Source organism: Xenopus tropicalis, chromosome 5, assembly GCF_000004195.4.
Source record: "Xenopus tropicalis strain Nigerian chromosome 5, UCB_Xtro_10.0, whole genome shotgun sequence".
NCBI lineage: Eukaryota > Metazoa > Chordata > Amphibia > Anura > Pipidae > Xenopus > Xenopus tropicalis.
In genome coordinates, this window is record NC_030681.2 from 49,712,417 (window position 1) to 49,731,753 (window position 19,337).

General features: G+C 37.2%; 1 protein-coding gene across 1 annotated transcript; it reads right to left on the reverse strand.

The window, feature by feature from the left end:
• Window positions 1–1,223: 1,223 nt before the first annotated feature.
• sult6b1.5 (sulfotransferase family 6B member 1 gene 5) lies at window positions 1,224–18,328 on the reverse strand. The gene is given in 7 exon segments (NM_001097337.2): window positions 1,224–1,906; window positions 3,397–3,553; window positions 6,690–6,784; window positions 8,823–8,949; window positions 10,435–10,524; window positions 14,468–14,577; window positions 18,086–18,328. Coding segments are annotated over 7 exon segments (906 nt in total). The 5' UTR covers window positions 18,285–18,328; the 3' UTR covers window positions 1,224–1,778.
• Between the last annotated feature and the right edge of the window lie 1,009 nt (window positions 18,329–19,337).

Consider the following 19,337-nt stretch of genomic DNA (forward strand, 5'->3'; position numbering starts at 1 on the left):
CTTTAGCTCAAAAAGGCTCTAGTGGAAAAGCAGGGAGCTTTTAAGCCCCAGCTCATTAGCACACACATGAAAGTGATTCATTGGTTTAAAGGCTACATAGCAGCTAGAAGCAAAATTTGGCTACAATTTGTACACAAAACACAGAAAGAAGTCGCCAGCGCTCGGTCTAACCCACGCTGTAGTGTTGACCAGCTGCTAGAAACACACTATTGTGCCAGCGCTCGGTCTAACCCACAATCTGGAGTTGACCAGCTGCTATAAACGACAAAAAGCCATTAATTATACACAAAGAGAAAGTTTGCCAGCGCTTAGTTTGCCTTTAAAAATAATTTTTACAAAAAATGAGGTGTTAGTACCACACTTTGGCCAAAATATGTAAGCTCACGTGCCACGTCAAGGCCCCTCCTTGATGTCAATGTACTCCTCACATGCTCCCTCCCAATTCATGGTCTATAATTGTGTATCCAGTGCATGGGCATTGGCATTAGGCCCCCCCATTCTAATGCATAAACGAGATTTTACAATGATTTACGCTGATTTGTGAATTCTAAAACATGAAGGAAAGATGTAAATAATTTATAAAGCATAAGTTTGTGTTGCTCAACTAACACAATAAAATAGGATTTGGAATTATTTGTTAGGGTGACAGGTCCCCTTTAAGACTTTTTATTACATTATCCACCAAATAACCTAAGCCCTGTTCCAGCTCCATATTTAATTGTTTTTGTTTTTCTGAGTATGGGGAAAGAAAGGTACATGCAGAGTTCATGTATGGATCAAGTGGAAAGTGACGTTGTGAGTAAAATATGACTGCCGCAAAGTAAGAAAATTAGCAATTGTTCCATATTTAAAATTAGGAAAGGTGAGTGCTATGTTGAGCATATAGGCTTTTGAGGGCCTGTACCTAGGGCAAACCTTAAGTGCTTAAATAGTAAAAAAAAATGCCGCCCCCCCCCCAAAAAAAAAAATATTAAAAAAATCCGGTGGCAGAGTAGAGAGGGTGAGGGGGTACCTGGAGGGCCATGGGGTGTGTGCATGATAGGAAGTGACATAATGTGCATGTGTATGACGTCACTTCCTCCCAAGCACATGCACTACATCACTTCCTGCACATGCACATTGAGGCTTGCGTGCGGGTGCAATGAGGTCTGGTGCTGCCCTAGGCCAAAATACAGAACTGAAAAGGAGACAAAAAAATAAAACTAACACAGGGTAATAAGTAGTTAAGATACATTTTCTTATCCTTTAATTGTAATATTCAGCATGTGCACATTGGTGTGATGAGATATATGTTTCAGCCTGTCCTTTAACTGCTTACAAACTAGAGGTGTGACTTGCAATGTCTACAACAACTACTTCCCAGGGGTCACCAAAACATCATGCTAGCTTCTTAGCATGTTCTGCTGGTTTATGGCAGAACATTTCCCAAGACATAATGTGCCACATTAAATTCAACGGGAAAACTTATGGATGAGATTCAATTTGAGATGCAATTCAATTCAGAAAGACTTATTTCACTATTATCACATGAAAACTCTATTAAAGCCTATGGAAAAAACTGGAATTGAATTAGGAGAAATGTTTTTTCTCCTCGATTTGAATCTTGTCCATGAGTTTTCACACGATAAACCATGAGATAACTTTTCTCACTGAACTGAATCTGGCCTGATGTGTTTTTGTTTAAATATTTAGAGAAAATTCAGTTTTTAGATTTCTTTATTCAAATGCAAAAGCCATAAAATAATCAATACAGTGGTTGTACTAAATGTCTCCGCTTCTCATTTGCAGTACACATTGTACTGTAACATTTCTCCTAGTTTTGTTCCAGCTAAACAAGCTTCAAATTTTGCATCCATTTCTTGATTCTGAGCTTCTGTGAATGTATTTCTCCAGTCGCCAACTTCACCTTAAAAAAAAACCCAAACAAGTGGTTAATGGGTGGCCATAGAAGACACCGTACTCAATCATTTAAGCATGGGGCATGATGGAATACACTCACAATCACTTAGTTTAGTTTATTTAGTCATACTATTTCTACTCATCTGGTATGGTATGAATTGAGTGAAGGAAAACTGATTCCAATATTTCAAAGGGGTTTGTGTCTTAACCTGGCATTTATAAGCATATATGTTTGACATTTGTAGCTGAGAGGTTACTGGAAGCCTTTATCTAGATCATATTCAAGATTGTACCCTGGAGAATGGCAGAAAAAGTGGTAAACTGCATGACATTGACATAGTTGGCCAGCTTGAATATACTGCAATATATTGACAGACAAACTCTACAAAAAGGCATTTTAAGTAGCTTAATGCACAAAATGCAAGTCTCTTGACTTTTTCTGTATGAATGTATATGTGGTCACAAGGCTCAAGCAATCCTAAATTGGCCCCCAGTATCAAGAAATGCAATGCACTTGGGGTTCAAAAACATACAGGCTACTTATATCCTTTATGGGATTAATACAGGTGAATTCATGATGAAAAAGGACTGTAGCAAGTAATGGCAATCAGCAACACTAGGAAGGACCAGTGAGATAATGTATTAAAAGGCTAACCACAGATGTTTCTTTTAAGTGTTACTACCAATCTAAGATAAATCGTACTATTCGTTTAATGAGAAATGTCAATAAACAGATATGTTATGTATTTGGAGATAAGGGTAACCCACTTTACTCATTGGACCACACTGTAATACGCCTATTACTGACTTTCTATATGCCTGTTACAATTACCATGTACAAAAAAAACAATAAAAAAAATTTAAGTTACAAAAAAAAAAAATATATTAAAAGGCTTATCAATTCAAAGAAGGAGATTCAACCCTATTGCAAAATACTGGCAAGGCCCCATATAGAATATTACGTAGTGGTCCCCAGTAGTGAAGCACAGAATGTTCAGGTGAGAGCAACTAAGCTGATAAAGAGTATTCAAGATTTCAGTTAAGAAAGGCTGGCCAGGCTGGGATTGTTTAATGTGGAAAAGGGCACAGGGGGAATATGGAATTGTTCTGACATGTTATATACCAATCATTTTTTCCAGAGGACACAAAAGCATCCCTAGAGATTGTAAGAAAGGAGGTTTCATTTTAAGGTAAGAAAAAGGCTGTTTACAGTAAGAGCTGTGGCTGTAGATCTAGTTGTATTGGGAGACACATTAGATAATTTCAAGAAAGGTTTGGTTGCCTATTGAAATTGTCCATTTGTCATTTTCAAGCATCAAAACAAATGCACCAGGATATAGTGATTACAATGTTAATAAAAGGAATGGTAATTTCAGCCTTTGTGTACTTGACCAAGAGGTGAGTTTGTGCAAGCAACAAAACACAATCAAACTTCAAAAGAATCACTAGATACTGATTCATATATATATATATCATATCAAATGTATTCATTATCACCTTTTCTAAAGATAACTTTTCCAAATGCACCATGAGATTTTTCAGATTTCTCCTTCATGGATTTGAATGTGCCCTTATCAGCAATGCTCTGTATCTGCTCCTCAGTCAGAGAGAACCCAACGAACTCAGAGATCTTTTTTACTGCTGACTCCAGGTCCTGCACAAAAATATTAAATGCACAGTCAGAAAAAAGAAATGTGTGTGTGTATATATATATATATATACACATATTTGTTTAAAGGAAGAATGAAACAAAGTAGCCTGGAAAAAAAAATGTGAAATTAGAGCTCACCACAGAAAACTTCACCCACGTTTTGTTCATTCCTATGAGATTTTTAGAAGTGTAGATATCCGCAATTGAAAATTCAGAGTCCTACCGTAGGTTCCAGTATTCAAAGAAAGTACTCATCAACAGGTAACAGGCCCCATGCTGGCTGTACAACTTTCAAATTCAATCCAAATAACCTGGAGAGTACACATGTTCTTCAGTGCAACAGTGTAATTTATTGAGATATCACTGCACTACATGTAGTGAAACATTTGGTGCGGTGATATCTCAATAAATTACACTGTTGCACTGAGGAACATGTGTACTCTCCAGGTTATTTGGATTGAATTTTTAGAAGTGTATCTATCAATTGATGATTGTTTGTTTTCCCCATGTTGATTATAAACTTCAGTGTGGCAGAGACTCATGTGAATTATGAAAAATCCTTTGTAATGCACTGTGTATTAAATCTATAATGTTTGAATTTGGCCAAATACTGAACTAAACAAAAAGTTGGGGCAAATACCAAACCAAGTCCCAACCCTAATCTGCATATTAAAGTTTAAGAAAAAAAACATTCAGAAATTGCAAATGAAACATTGTTGTGTTTGGTTCCCCGGAGCCTTAAAGTGACATTACTTGGATACTTGGAGGCAGATTTATGAATCTTGGCCATCTTAATAAAGGCCAACAAGTGCAGAAAATGAAAAGTGAATTCCTTAATGCACTTGCCTTTTCTGTAATCCATTACCTTGCCTTGCTACCAAATGGATTACTTACTCATGTTTTCTGCAATCAATCACTGACAGATTCTGCAATTCTTTGCCTAACCTGAATGGGTGAAGATTCATAAATCTTCCCCTTTTGGCTGAATCTGAATCCTGCAAAGAGTATACAGAACCAAATACCAGATTCATTTAATCCGTGATTAAATCTGCGCTATATAAATAACTAACGGTCGCTCAGTGGGTAGCATTTCTGCCCAATATAAAATGTGATAATAATGATGTAAGTTCCACTGGGCCAGGGACTGATGTAATGAAGAAAAATATCTGTTAAGTGGCTCGTAAATGTGTCAGCGCTATATAAATAACATAATAACATAATATACTAGGGGAAAAAGGTGGGGGTAGGAGAGCTACAGTATAACACATTATCAAATGTTAAATAAGAATAATCTTCCTGCATTTAGCTATCAGCTGCCATGAGACAGACAATGCAATACACATTCAAACAGCCTCTGTTACCTTAAAGTGATACTGACACCAAAAAATATGAACTTACTTCCAAACCTACCTATAGGTCATGTTGACTGTTTTTTCCTAAAAGTCCTGTTTCTCTACATAAATCCTACTGAAGATCCTGAACCCGACAGTCTGGCAACCCGACTGTAGCTTCTCAATCTGTCAAAAGGACTATGTCATAAACTGGGAGGATTCAGCTTGCCATTTGCTTCAAAGAGTTCCCCCTCCCTCCCTCGCTCCTCGTGAACTAGATAGCAGGCAGGCTTGATCTTTCCATTGCCTGCCTGCTTCAAAGGGCTGTGCCCCCTCTCTGCTCTTCCCACGAAGAATTTAAATAGCTTTCCCTTGCCTGCCTGCCTGCTTCTAAGGACTCTCCCTCCCCCCCCTCCAATTACACACAGACAACGGAGCTGAGCTTATGTCAAACAACGGCTGAAAGCAAAAGGGGTGTTGCAGGTTTGTGATTGGGCATATTTATTCACTTGGGAGGCATTTAAATTAAAACCCGGAAGAGGGGAACTAACATGGCTGCTCCGTGGGTCTGTAATTCGTGCTACCATAATTATGAAGCGAAAAAACTTTGCAGATTTAGTTTATAAGGAATTTAAAGCTGATACAAATCAGCAAGAAACACAACAGCAGGTGTAAAAAAAAAAAAAATTCAAGTGGCTGTCAGTATCACTTCAAGTAACTGGAACAGTCCTATAAATGTCAAATGGTGCCTATTGCAGCAGAGTGAAAAGTATCTGTAAATAAGCTCTGCTGCTCAAGTGTATCTCTTTAAAAGCATATCCCCATTTGCAAGTGAAAGTTGGCACATACACTGCAAAGAATCGTGTGTATGGACATAAAGTGCACATACTTACCTGCTCATACTTATAGGAAATAACTGCCTGACACAGATGACACATGCTAAATCGTGATTCCCAGACCAACCATGCCATAATAATATTAGTGATGAGCGATTTTTTTCAGCAGGCATGGATTTGAAGTGAATTTCCGCATTTGGCCATTGGCAAATTGTTCAGCTAAACTTCTCTGAAAATTCCCTGCAGAAAAATTTGTTGCGCGGGATTTTTTTTTTGGTCGCACTTCAAATGGGTGCGGTCGCGTAAAAAAAGCATGGGCGACAAAAACAAAAAGACGCAGCATAAAAAAAACCGCGGGCAACAAAAAAACTGCGCGACAAATACGTTTTGCGAATTTTCTTGCCGTTTCGTGAATTTTCTTGCCGTTTCGCAAATTTTATGGGGAAGCGAAATGAGACGGATTCACTCATCGCTAAAAATAATCCATGACTGAATATACTAAATGTGAGGGACTGGGCAGTGTATAGTTTGGCTTAGTCCATCTAGAATATGAGCTGATTGGTTCATGGCTGAGTGTTTTTCCCACTACCAGAGTCAAATGGGAATATGTGTGGCAGTTTATTCACAGTAGAATTGAAATGTATTGCTGTCCCTATTCCTTAACATGCTCCATACAGTTAGTTTTACTCGCTTTTAACAATAATATGGGAAATGTATATAGTTGGTTTCATTTGGTATATGATTTTAATAGCCAGTACTGTACTGCACATTCACACACAAATATACTGATATGAATATCCCATTAACTGGAATGCCATAGTAATTGCAAGATAAGCAGTGCTGTGCCTCAACTTTTCTGTTCCCCTTTGGGAATTCCTATTAAAACTGCAAAGAGTAGCGAAGGGAATAGTTTTAAGCATCATTATGGCAAACCCAGCATAAGCAGAACTTAAATATGGACATTAAACTTACCTTTTTCATTTCTTCAAATGTTACTATCATAATATTTTCTTCATCAATATGTTTGTTCCATTCAATTACATGATCAAAATATGATCCCCAACAAACTGAAATGTGAAAAATGCAGAAAATACAGTCACTGAATGGAATGGAACACAAATTCATTATGATTTAACTAAGATTACTAGATACTCTCTACTCTCTGCATCGGGCAAATTATTTAACATACCACGTGTTTGGGGGCCAGGTTAACATAAAGTGATATTAATGTAAGCAAACACCTAAACCAAACATACATGTGATTGACATATATTGAATGCAGTGTTTAGAATTTGCCTGTTTGCCGAATACCAACCAGCAGAACTAAATACTAAAGTATTTTCTCAGGGAAGTGATGTTCATGCAAACATGTAGTGTAGGGAATTAAACCTACCTAGGACATCATTTGCTGCCCTCTACATATGAGCTGTAGATCTCGGTGGCTTACATCAGGTACAAATGTCATTTATATTAGAACTTTCCTCTATGTTGGCTAAATGTAACTTTTTTCAAAGGTAGATTTTTATTTTATTGCGTAGAAATAAAGATTCAATGCATAGCAGTAATTTGGTGGTAAAATTCCACTGTATATAACAAGACCAACACACATGTAATTCTTAGTCCAGCATAGCTTTCCTTTAGTTTTAGTAGGTGATATCCTGCATCAGTTACACCTGCAAGAGTCATGGAGCCAGGGTCCCCATATTTTAACAAATTTTACCCAAGTGATGTTTTGCACATCAACTTAGTTCGGGCACCATCAACCATTTGCCATCTGGTTAGATTAAGTCAAATATGAGCCAGTGGATCTACATTGTAACGCAAATGATGAAGTGAATGCAAACGTGCAGTGTGGGGAATTAAGCCTACCTAGGTCAGCATCTGCTTACCTTCCACAGATGAGTAGCTCTTGGTGGCTTACAGTACGTCAGGTACAAATGTTATTTATATTAGACCTTTTCTCTATGGTGGCTAAAAACCTTTTTGAACACAGCAAGCGTAAAACTATAACCCTGCCAATGGTTTTGAGACCACAGGATTCATGGAGAGCTTTTTATATGGTCTATTATTCATATCTGGGTTGCAGTTCTTATATATAGCACCAACTACTGAGGTCTAGGTTATTAACATTCTTTTAAAGCCTTTAATGTTTCACAGAAGTAGCCAGAAAGGGTGCCACCTATCTCCATCTTTACTTGCAGTGACACTAACTAGGGTTATTGGCCTCAACTATAAAATTGGCGAAAAACACAGCTCTCTTCATAGCCAATCATATCATCTATTGTTTAGCCAATCCAGGTCCTTCATTAAACACAGTTCAAGTATGGGACCTGTTCGGAACCTTAGGTTTTCCTGGTACGGGTTCTCTCTGTAATTTGGATCTTACCTTCATACTGCTAAAAATAATTTAAACATTAAATAAACTCAAAATGATTATTTTACCTTTAATAAGGATTAATTATAGTGAATTAGGATAAAGTACAAGACACTGCCTTTTTATTACAGAGAAAAAGGAAATCATTTTTAAAAATGTGAAGTATTTGATTAAATATCTATAGCAGATGGCCTTTTCATAATTTGGAGCTTTCTGTATAATGGGTTTCCGGATAACAGATCCCATACCTTTACTAAAAAAAATTTTTGGTTTGAAAGTCAACTGGGACCAATGATTTATAATGTTTATTGATAACATTCCTTTACATAATAGTAGCTCTGTACACTAATGTTCATGTGAATCCCAATATACAGATTTGATTATACAGTTTGACTACACACATGAAAAGCCCATCTCTTCTGATCAAAAAAATGTAGTAGTTAATCAGTTAGGTCTTCTTTCCTAGTTTCCCCCTACAAGTCCACTTTTAAAATGTATTTCTTTCATTTAGCTTCACTACATACTTAGTGCAAGACCATCATTTTTTTTAACTATCTAATTTTACATTCATTTATATGAAATACACATAAAATTAAATTTAAGTTTATTGCATAATTTCAATCTAATTCTGTTTATTTTCTAAGCACATTGTCTAAGAACTCATGAATAGGAAGTAGAAAAAAAACTTAAATTGAGAATGTAATTTTAAACAGCCTTAAGTGATACCGTACCATTTCCTGCCATGAAATCTTCAAAAAATGTGTCCCAGGAACTGTATGTTGGTAAAACTGGGTTGTTGTTGTAGAAATGGAAGTAAGATAATGCTGTGTCTTTTGGATTCCGAAATACAACTAAAATCTGTAGAACAGTCAACACATATTTTGTTACCATGAATTTTCTCCCCAATCTTACTTTTGACATTTTACAAACCCATGTTAAATGCATTAAAGCAGTGGTTTTAAACATTGTTGCTCAACCACACTTGAAATAAATGAAAAAACTTCCCAAACTTCAATTTGTTTAAATTGGGCTCCAAGTTCTTTCTTACAGTAGGGGTTGCTTTAATTATAGTATAATATAACAAAGCTTAAATTGCACAGGACTATTTGTATGTAGTTGGTGAATTGTATTTATACTTTGGCCAGATTCTTTAGAGAACTATAGGACTGTAGTGGAACAATTGTATGGAGAGTTTAGAACTTCTTTGACCTATGGTTTGGGGCCCTATTTATAAGACCCAATTTATAAAGTAAAATATCCTGCTACAATGGAAAATAATAATAAAATTGAAGTGTTTTTTTAATTTTAAACTTAACTTTGGGCTGCAAAGCAGACTTACTGGCTTAGTTTGTCTGAGAATTGAATATATTTAAAAGTTTTCTATTTCCATAAGAAGCTTGTTTTATCTTTTTTGTTTTTGTTAAGTTTAAGTTTAAGTTTGCAGTCCCTGGCTTTAGAAATCTGTGCTCTGACACCTCACCTCATTACTTTAGGATTGAATGTGATTTTTCTAGGCACTCTGAGCAAAAGGGCTACAGTATGAATAGAAATGTCATTGCAAACATGTTCAAACTTCCTTTCCAGAATAAAGAAACAAATGATGTTTTAACGGAATTGTGCATTTTTTAGTGGGTAATAGAGAATTTGGTAGCACAGCTTTGGATATAATGTATTGTTGAATTTTGCATTTGAAAGTCCAGGGCTTTAACAAGCATGAATTCTTGCGTTATTTTGCTTAAACAAATTTTCTCTCTTTTCTTTCTCTGAACTTTGTGTTCTGATTCAGCCTTTTCTTTGCATTAACCACTTTGTAGCTCTACCAAGTGTATTGGTACATTGGTTACATATACACTCATGCTAGGAAGTTATTCTGGTATTTGTGGTTAACCACACTAAATAATTATTACAAATAATTGTCTTGAAATTGTTAGACAGAGCAAGGTTTAGTCAACCAGATAAGGTTGTGGCAGAGGCAGATTTAGGCTTACTATCTTATTTTTGACTTATACCAATGCTACCTAATGGAAGCCTGCAAAGATTACATTAGAACATTTCTTTAAAGTGTTGAAAACCCTGGCCAGCGTGCATGAGAAAACCCAATTTAGTATAAAGGGAAACACATGCAGAGCAATGACTTTACCACAAAGTAATACAGAAACATTTTATATAGACACTGCAATATGTTTTTACTGTGTTCCATTAATAATCTGTCCCTCAAAAAAATCCAGGGGTCAGTGGTCCAACTGGCCAGCGTTTTATACAGTGAGATTTTTATGACCATCACGTTGTGCAAAACAGAGAATATACGTGTAATTTATTAGATTTAAAAAATAGTCAATTTACCTTAAATTGCTTATTAAAGAAGTTTTTGGGAATTCCATCATAACTTAAATGTGTCACCAAAACTCTTGGTGAAGATTCTTCTTTGAGTGTCTGAAATTTGAAATGAAAGGCATGAGGATGGAAAAAACTGAATTGATCCTACAAATCTTACCACAAGTTACCATCACTTAATAGTGGAACGTATATGAGTTTCATTTCCATTTTGTTTTACATAGTTACATAGTTAGTTACATAGTTACATAGGGTTGAAAAAAGACCAGTGTCCATCAAGTTCAACCCATCCAAGTAAACCCAGCACACCTAACCCACACCTACCAATCTATACACTCACATACATAAACTATAAATACAACCACTAGTACTAACTGTAGATATTAGTATCACAATAGCCTTTGATATTCTGATTGATCAAGAACTCATCCAGGCCCCTCTTAAAGGCATTAACAGAATCTGCCATTACCACATCACTAGGAAGGGCATTCCACAACCTCACTGCCCTCACCGTGAAAAACCACCTACGCTGCTTCAAATGGAAGCTCCTTTCCTCTAATCTAAAGGGGTGACCTCTGGTGCGTTGATTGTTTTTATGGGAAAAAAGAACATCCCCCAACTGCCTATAATCCCCTCTAATGTACTTGTACAGAGTAATCATGTCCCCTCGCAAGCGCCTCTTTTCCAGAGAAAACAACCCCAACCTCGACAGTCTCACCTCATAGTTTAAATCTTCCATCCCCTTTACCAGTTTAGTTGCACGTCTCTGCACTCTCTCCAGCTCATTAATATCCTTCTTAAGGACTGGAGCCCAAAACTGCACTGCATACTCAAGGTGAGGCCTTACCAGGGACCTATAAAGGGGCAAAATTATGTTCTCATCCCTTGAGTCAATGCCCTTTTTTATACAAGACAGCACTTTATTTGCTTTAGTAGCCACAGAATGACACTGCCTGGAATTAGACAACTTGTGATCTACAAAAACCCCCAGATCCTTCTCCATTAAGGAAACCCCCAACACACTACCATTCAGTAGATAGTTTGCGTTTATATTATTTCTACCAAAGTGCATAACTTTGCACTTATCAACATTGAACCTCATTTTCCAGTTTGCTGCCCAGTTATCTAATTTTGTCAAATCGCTCTGCAAAGCGGCAGCATCCTGCATGGAACTTATAGTTTTGCACAATTTAGTGTCATCAGCAAAAATAGAAACAGTACTGTCTATGCCCACCTCCAGGTCATTAATAAACAAGTTAAAAAGCAAAGGACCAAGGACTGACCCCTGCGGTACTCCACTAACCACACTGGTCCAATTAGAAAATGTTCCATTTACAACCACTCTTTGTACTCTATCCTTCAGCCAGTTCTCTATCCAATAACAAATATTATGTTCTAGGCCAATATTCCTTAATTTGATCATTAACCTTCTGTGAGGTACTGTATCAAACGCTTTAGCAAAGTCCAAGTAGATGACATCAACTGCCATTCCAGCATCAAGGTTCCTGCTCACCTCCTCATAAAAGGCGACTAAATTAGTCTGGCAAGATCTGTTACGCATAAAACCATGCTGGCACAAACTAATAGTATTGTGAACTGCAATGTATTCAAGTACCCTATCCCTTATTACCCCTTCCAAAAGTTTTCCTACTACTGATGTCAGACTAACAGGCCTATAGTTTTCAGGCTGAGAACGGGATCCCTTTTTAAATAACGGCACCACATTAGCAATCCGCCAGTCTCTTGGCACCATGCCAGACCTCAATGAATCCTGAAAAATTAAGTGAAGAGGTTTGGCAATCACAGCGCTCAGCTCATTTAATACCCTGGGATGAATCCCATCCGGCCCTGGACCTTTGTTTACCTTTACATGTTCAAGTCTCTTTTGAATTTCCTCCTGAGTGACCCACGCGTCCGTAGCTAAATTACTAGAACTGGGCATATTACAAGGGAAGCCTTCATTATCTGGCTCCTCAGATGTATAGACAGATGAAAAATAAGAGTTCAAAATTTCAGCTTTTTCCCCGTTTTCATCAACCAACGTACCCCCCCGTGATAATAAAGTTCCCACCCCTTCTTGCTTCATTTTTTTACTATTCACATAATTAAAAAATAATTTTGGATTCTTTTTACTCCTAGCTGCAATATCCCTTTCCATCTCTATTTTAGCTTGCCTGATAGCTTTTTTGCATGCTTTATTTGCTTCCTTGTACCTGATGAAAGTTTTCGCTGTCCCAGCTAACTTGAATGCCCTAAAAGCACGTTTTTTCTTACCAACCTCGACAATAACACTTTTATTCAGCCATAAAGGTTTTGCTTTGCGATGCCTCTCCTTGCTTACAAGGGGGATATACTGTTGTGTATACCTACAAAGCAATGTTTTAAAGATGTTCCATTTTCCTTCTGTGTCTAACCCCATGAAAAGCCTTTCCCAGTTGACACATTGCAGAGATGCCCTTATACTGGCAAAGTCTGCACGTCTAACTTCCGTTTATTTCTTCATTACACAGCATATCCTTTTGGCAGCCCTATGTCTGGTATGTGCATTTATTATCCAAAACTTAAAACCAAGAGAAAACATTTAGAGTTCTTTGTATCATGTTTTCTGGCACATCTCCACTTGATGATGTAACTGCTCTGCATTTTGCTGTGAATACCACTGGCATAGCTAAAGGCTTATAGGCCCTGGGGTGAAATTTGCAATGGTGCCCTATCTTGGCACTGCCCCCCTCGCTCTCACCCCATGCCATCAGCTTTCAGCTATGAGCCCTGCAGTGCTTCTAGATTTAATAATAACTTAGATGTATTGCCAAAGTTCTCAGTGACAATTTTTATTTGAGTTTTTCACATTTAAAATTCATGGCATTGATGCAAAGTAGTGGAGGGGGTGGGCCCTTGATTTGGTTCATCTCTTAACTCCAAATACACCAGTCTGACACTGTGTGCATGTTCCTAGTTGAAATGAATGCTGGCATTTAGAGACCCCAAATGCAGGGAAGCTTTTTTAATTCCTCATGTGTACTTTCCACCTGTGTACGTGTGTCCTCCCACCTGTGGTGAACTTAATGTTAGTGGATTTTTAGGCCTGGAGTCTAAAGTACAATACGCTGATTTCTGTGGTGGTGCTTCAAAATGTTGGTAGTCTACTGAGTTTTTGAAACATACAAGTCAAAAATTTCCATAAAACAATACATGCAGATCTCTAAATAATACATGTTTGTAATGTATATGCTTATATTATGCAAAAAGCAATTTCTTATTTGTTAGTCTTTAGACCCTTAAATCTTGCTACAGAACTGGAATTACATAAAAATTTAGAAGCACAGGTTGGCCCCCAAAAATGATGTATAGTTTTCCTAAAAATTTCACTTCAGGAAATGCAACCTAAAGTAAATGGCTAGCAAATTCAAAGCCCTGCTGGCAAAACCCATGTTACAAGGCTCCTTTTGATGTGAGACATGATGCCAGATCAACAGACTTAATAAGAGCTAAAGACAAATTCAGAAATAATTTTAGTAAAATGTTATCTAAAAGACAATACCTGAAAACTGTTTGCTTAAAAGACAAATTCACACAAGTGGAGATATAGGTTTGTGAATAAGGTGGAAAATCTGACAAATCTATTTCCACTTTTATTTTGTCTCAATTTCACCGCTTTTGTAAATGCCCCCTAAGAGGAGCTCCAATAAAGCTGTCATAGAGCAACAATCCTTTTTTAGTCCATATGAAATCAGGTATATATATAAAATTCATGATGCCTAAATGATGAGAAAGACAATATATATTCTCTTTAAAAAAAAATGCTGCAGTTATCAGATAATGCTTTCCAGCTCAGATTTTTTAAATTAGAAAAGCAGTTCCTAAGAGAGAATTTAATTAGTCAGAAAAATTCATGATGATTATGTCACACAAGCATTTTGTCCATGTGCAGAATTCTTGTAAATCAATTTCCATTATAATAAATTGCTGTGATACATTGATGAGACTGTTGACCAAAAAATATTACACATATTAACCTTGGATACCATAGAACCTTACAAACCTCAAATTTGTTTTCGCCAGTAAATTCTAATAAAGGTATAACTGCAGCTGGATCCTTTTTGTGCACAACATGAACCATGTCCTGCAATAGATGAAGAGTCCAATTTGTTCCTTTAAAAAAAGCAAATAGCATTCATTAGTGATCATACAAATTTTCAAAACATAATTGGTTAATATACATACATCAGAATGTGAACCAATCAGAAAGTGACAGAATATACTGGAATACATCACACTTTCATGTGCATCTTTCAGGGAACAGGTATTGGACCCCTTATCCGGAAACCCATTATCTAGAAAGTTCCGAATTACGGAAAGGCCATCTCCAATAGACTCCATTTTAATCAAATAATTCACATACTTAAAAATGGTTTTCTTTTTCTCTGTAATTATAAAACAGAACCTTGTACTTGATCCCAACTAAGATATAATTAATTCTTATTGGAGCCAAAAAACCCTATTGGGTTTAATTACTGTTTAAATATTTTTTTTTGGCAGACTTAAGTTAGGAGATCCGAATTACGGAAAGACCCCTTATCTGGAAAACCCCAGGTCCCGCGCATTCTGGATAATGGGTCCTATACCTGTACAGGTATTGGACCCCTTATCCGGAAACCCGTTATCCAGAAAGCTCCGAATTACGGAAAGCCTGCCTCCCATAGACTCCATTATAAGCAAATAATTCAGAATTTTAAAACTGATTTCCTTTTTCTATGTAGAAATAAAACAGTACCTTGTAATGGATCCCAATTAAGATATAAATAATCCTTATTGGATGCAAAACAATCCTATTGGGTTTAATTAATGTTTTACTGATTTTTTAGTAGACTTAAGGTTTTGAGATCCAAATTACGGAAAGACCCCTTATCCAGAATACCCTTGGTCCCAAGCATTCTGGATAATGGGTCCTATACCTGTATTTGAAATTCTCCTGTAGAGATAGGGCAAGTTACAAAACAGCAGACTTGAGCAGTCCAATGAAATTGCTGGACAGTAGCATTTTAGGGCTAAGGCCTAATGGATGAAATGGCTGCCACATTGCTTTCAAAAAACCTTTTCCTGTCTAGCAGTGACAGACAGAGGAACAGCTAAGCAGGTATGCACTCCTGAGCATTCCGTGATGGCATTAGCAATGCTTTCCCATTTTTTGAATGAGCAGGCGAGGATGTTTTGAACGCCAAAGTTCTCCCTGAAAGAAGCATGACAGTCGACTGGTGTCCATATGCCTCCCTTATAGGTTCAAACTATATTAAGAAACATTAAAGTCAACGTAAATGAAAAAAAATGTAAGCTGTTTTGGTTGGGGCCCTATTTACCTCTTGTAATTGTTATTGGTTGTTTCTGGTATGTATTTTTGTATGTTTAATGTATACACCCATTTATTGTACCTAGCTAGTTTTAATACTGTTAGCCTTGCCATTATACCGGGCTCTCATACAGGGGGAAATCGAGGATAGTCCATTAATTTCCTCAGTAGGCAGGTTTTCCAGAGCTTCCAAAGAGCCTACAAACCTGGCCTGGAGTATGACATTGGAATTATCTAAATTTTGTATTAGCAACCAGTTTGCATAACTGAGCTGATCAGCTAGATAGTAATAGTACAGGTTGGGAAACACAAATCCCTCCTTGGCATAGGACACTATCAGAGTTTTGTAAAAGACATGGGGCAACTTATTGTTCCATAAGAAGGGTCTTATTGATGCATATATATAGTATGTCACATACCATTTTTAGAATTGCTACTGCAGAATTACAAAGGATGTATAAATATTTTGGCAAAAATATCAACTTTATGATGTTTATCCTACCCCACAGTGTAAGTGGACCCGCTGCAGTGGGGGATCAGCTTCTTGACTAGGGTCCAAGTAAGGGTTTTCATGATTTCAATGAATTTGTAAAACCTTTTTGTTGTGTAGAGAGTGGAATGATTTTAATGATGGGTGGGGTTACTCTGTGCTTATATATGTGCTTTAGAACCCATGGGATCACAACTGCCTATGACTAAGTACTGGTAGGGTACGAAACGCATAAGGCAGCATTTTGAGGGTTGTTATGCTTTAAATAATGATTTTTGAATAAAATGTGATTTTTAATTTTTTGAACTTTTGTGTTTGGGATAATTTTGTACTTTGCTGTTTGGCTTGCTCTTTAAATCTGGGGGCTGTGTCCCATTCGCTTTGGCTCATTTTGACTGGCCATTGAGGATCCCTTTTTTGGTATAGTATATCTAGTGGAAATATAACAGATTTGGTCCAATTAATACATATGCCAGCATAGATAGTGAAGGTGGAGAATGTATCTAAGACAGCTTGTAGTGAGGGACCCGGGTCAGCCAACATCATTTGCATATAATGAGATTCTTTCTTCAATGGGACCATAATTCAGCCTGATTAGTTGTAGGGATTGCAGGATCTGTGTGGCCAGTGGCTCAATTGCTAACACAAATAAAAGGGGTGACACTGGACACACCCGGCATGTCCCTCTGCTCAGTAGGAACGTTGAGTCATTCGCTTGGGATTTTTGTACAGTAACTTAATTCACTTTATGTATTGGTCACTAAAGCCATAGAGTTCCAGTATTCCACATAATTAAGGCTACTTGATGGAGTCAAAGGGATAGTAGGGATATGGGGTGGTAGGATCCTCACATTTTGGAAACCTTCCCCTCCTTGTGAATTGAAGCAATGAGGGCACTGGCAGAAATGGACAGCAGCTGGTTTGGTGTCACATACCGTGCCTGTTATCTTATCCCACACTGTTCTATACCATGCTACTGGGCCAGGTGCCTTAGAGGTATACCACTATCTGGGTCAGAGGCCTTAGAGGTTGCCATGGTATTAAATGCTTCTTGTATTTCTGCTACCATTATTGGGCAGTATGTGTTGGGGTGCAGTTTTGGGTGCAGAATGGTGTCCTCCTGGAATGTCTGGGGTCCTGGGGTCTGTAAGGATTGTCCCTGCATGTATTTTTATTCTATGTATGATTGTTCTGGGGTTGATATTTTAGACAGATATAATTTGGAACCCTATGATGTGTAAGTTTTACAGGGAACATTTAATTTAGAGTTGCAACTTTGCTTATTTTAAAACAGGGCCCCCCACCCGTCCGACCCCCTCCGAGCGTGCCTAAATGAAACTTCTGGTCAGGGGAGGCAGGAGGGAGACCGGTCGCTCAATATAGTGCTCTGCGGGGATCGGCTCTGGGCTGCCGGGGCCCACTGGGTTTTTTTTCTGGTGTCCGACCCTGACTGCAGCCGGCACTGATTTGTGTGTGATCATGTTGAGTGAATTTTAGTCCACTACTAAAATGAGTATGTTACATGCTAGGTGTCCAGGTTTCATACAGTGCTACTGATTGCTTCAGAAATACAGAAAATCATCACTGTCCATATTCATGAGAGTTACATTGTCTTTGCTACTTTGTAAGAAATACATTGAAGAAAATCCACAAAAGAAAGAAATATACCATTATGGAGTATCATTATACCATGTTATGTTTAGGGCTGAAAGAGGGGTAGCTGCTGTTTCTGTGTCCATCATTCACACCATATCATTAAACAGAAAGAACCGGGAAACATTTATATTTGCAGTTTAAAATCAAATAGTATTTAAGGAACTTACCACATTTGGGATATGCTGCCAACAGAATATCATCTTCTCTTGTCTCAAAAGAGTTCAGTGCTTCAAAAGTCTCTTGGTTACACATTAAGGCTGGATATAAGACCCCATTGTATCTGCTTAGCATCTTGTCAGGTGGTGTACTCTTTACAGCATCCAATGCTTTCTGTATTTCTCCAGCAATTTTTTCCCTGTAAGCCATTTTCTTCCCTGATACAAAGGTACTATACTATAGCGACTGTGCTCCGACTGCTTTTTGCAGAAATGTATTTGTAAAGTAGCCTAAAGCTAGAGGAGGTGGAACTTGTGTTCCAGCCCTTCCTTCTGCCTGAAACATTCAGCCTCACTAAGATGCTTGAGTATATAGCAACAAGAGGTTTCTTTCACTCAAATCCAGGAAGAATAAAGCCGAACACTGAAAAGAATCTATACAAAATGCCTAAAGTATCCAGAGCTCTACAGAACAAAGCAAAGTGACATTTTTGTACGTTTAAGCTGTCTGAGCTGTTATTATTTAACCACATTTACTCAGTTTGAATTAGGTTTAGTAAATCATGTATGTTTAATTGGTCTTTTTATAAATAATTTTGATAAAAATGTTTCATTCCTTTATATTTTGATTCAGTTCAGACACTTATGTGCTTATTTATCAGTTTTCAAGTTTGTGGAATCGAATTATATTTATATTCGAAATATAATTAATAACTTCAACTTCATATTGATGTATTTCATGTTAACAAAAAGGAATTACTCCAATTTTAGATTACTTGACTTTTGTGAAGTTCCACTGGCTAAATGAGTTGGAGGTGAAGTGAGAGCTGAAAATTCAATAAATCCATTTTATTTTCATAGTGACAGTTAAAAGAAATCACTGTCACTGCAAAGGGGATGTTCACCTTTCACTTAACTTTTACTATGATGTAGAGATTAAATTCTAAACCAATTTGCAATTAGTCTTCATTTCTCTATTATTTGTGTTTTTTTTTGTTATTCCACTTTTTGTTCAGCAACTCTCCAGCAGTTATGTTAGCAACCAGGGAATGTTTTGAATGAGAGACTGATAAATTTATAGGAGAGGACCTGAACAGAAATTTAAGTAATAAAAATAACAATAATAAATAATAGCCTCACAGAGAGGAGACACGGGAAGATTTCTATACAGAAAAGTATACAGCAGCTCAGTAGCCTTATCACTTGGGTCACATAACTCATCTTTTGTATGTTACCAACTGCTGTATACTATAAGGATATTAGA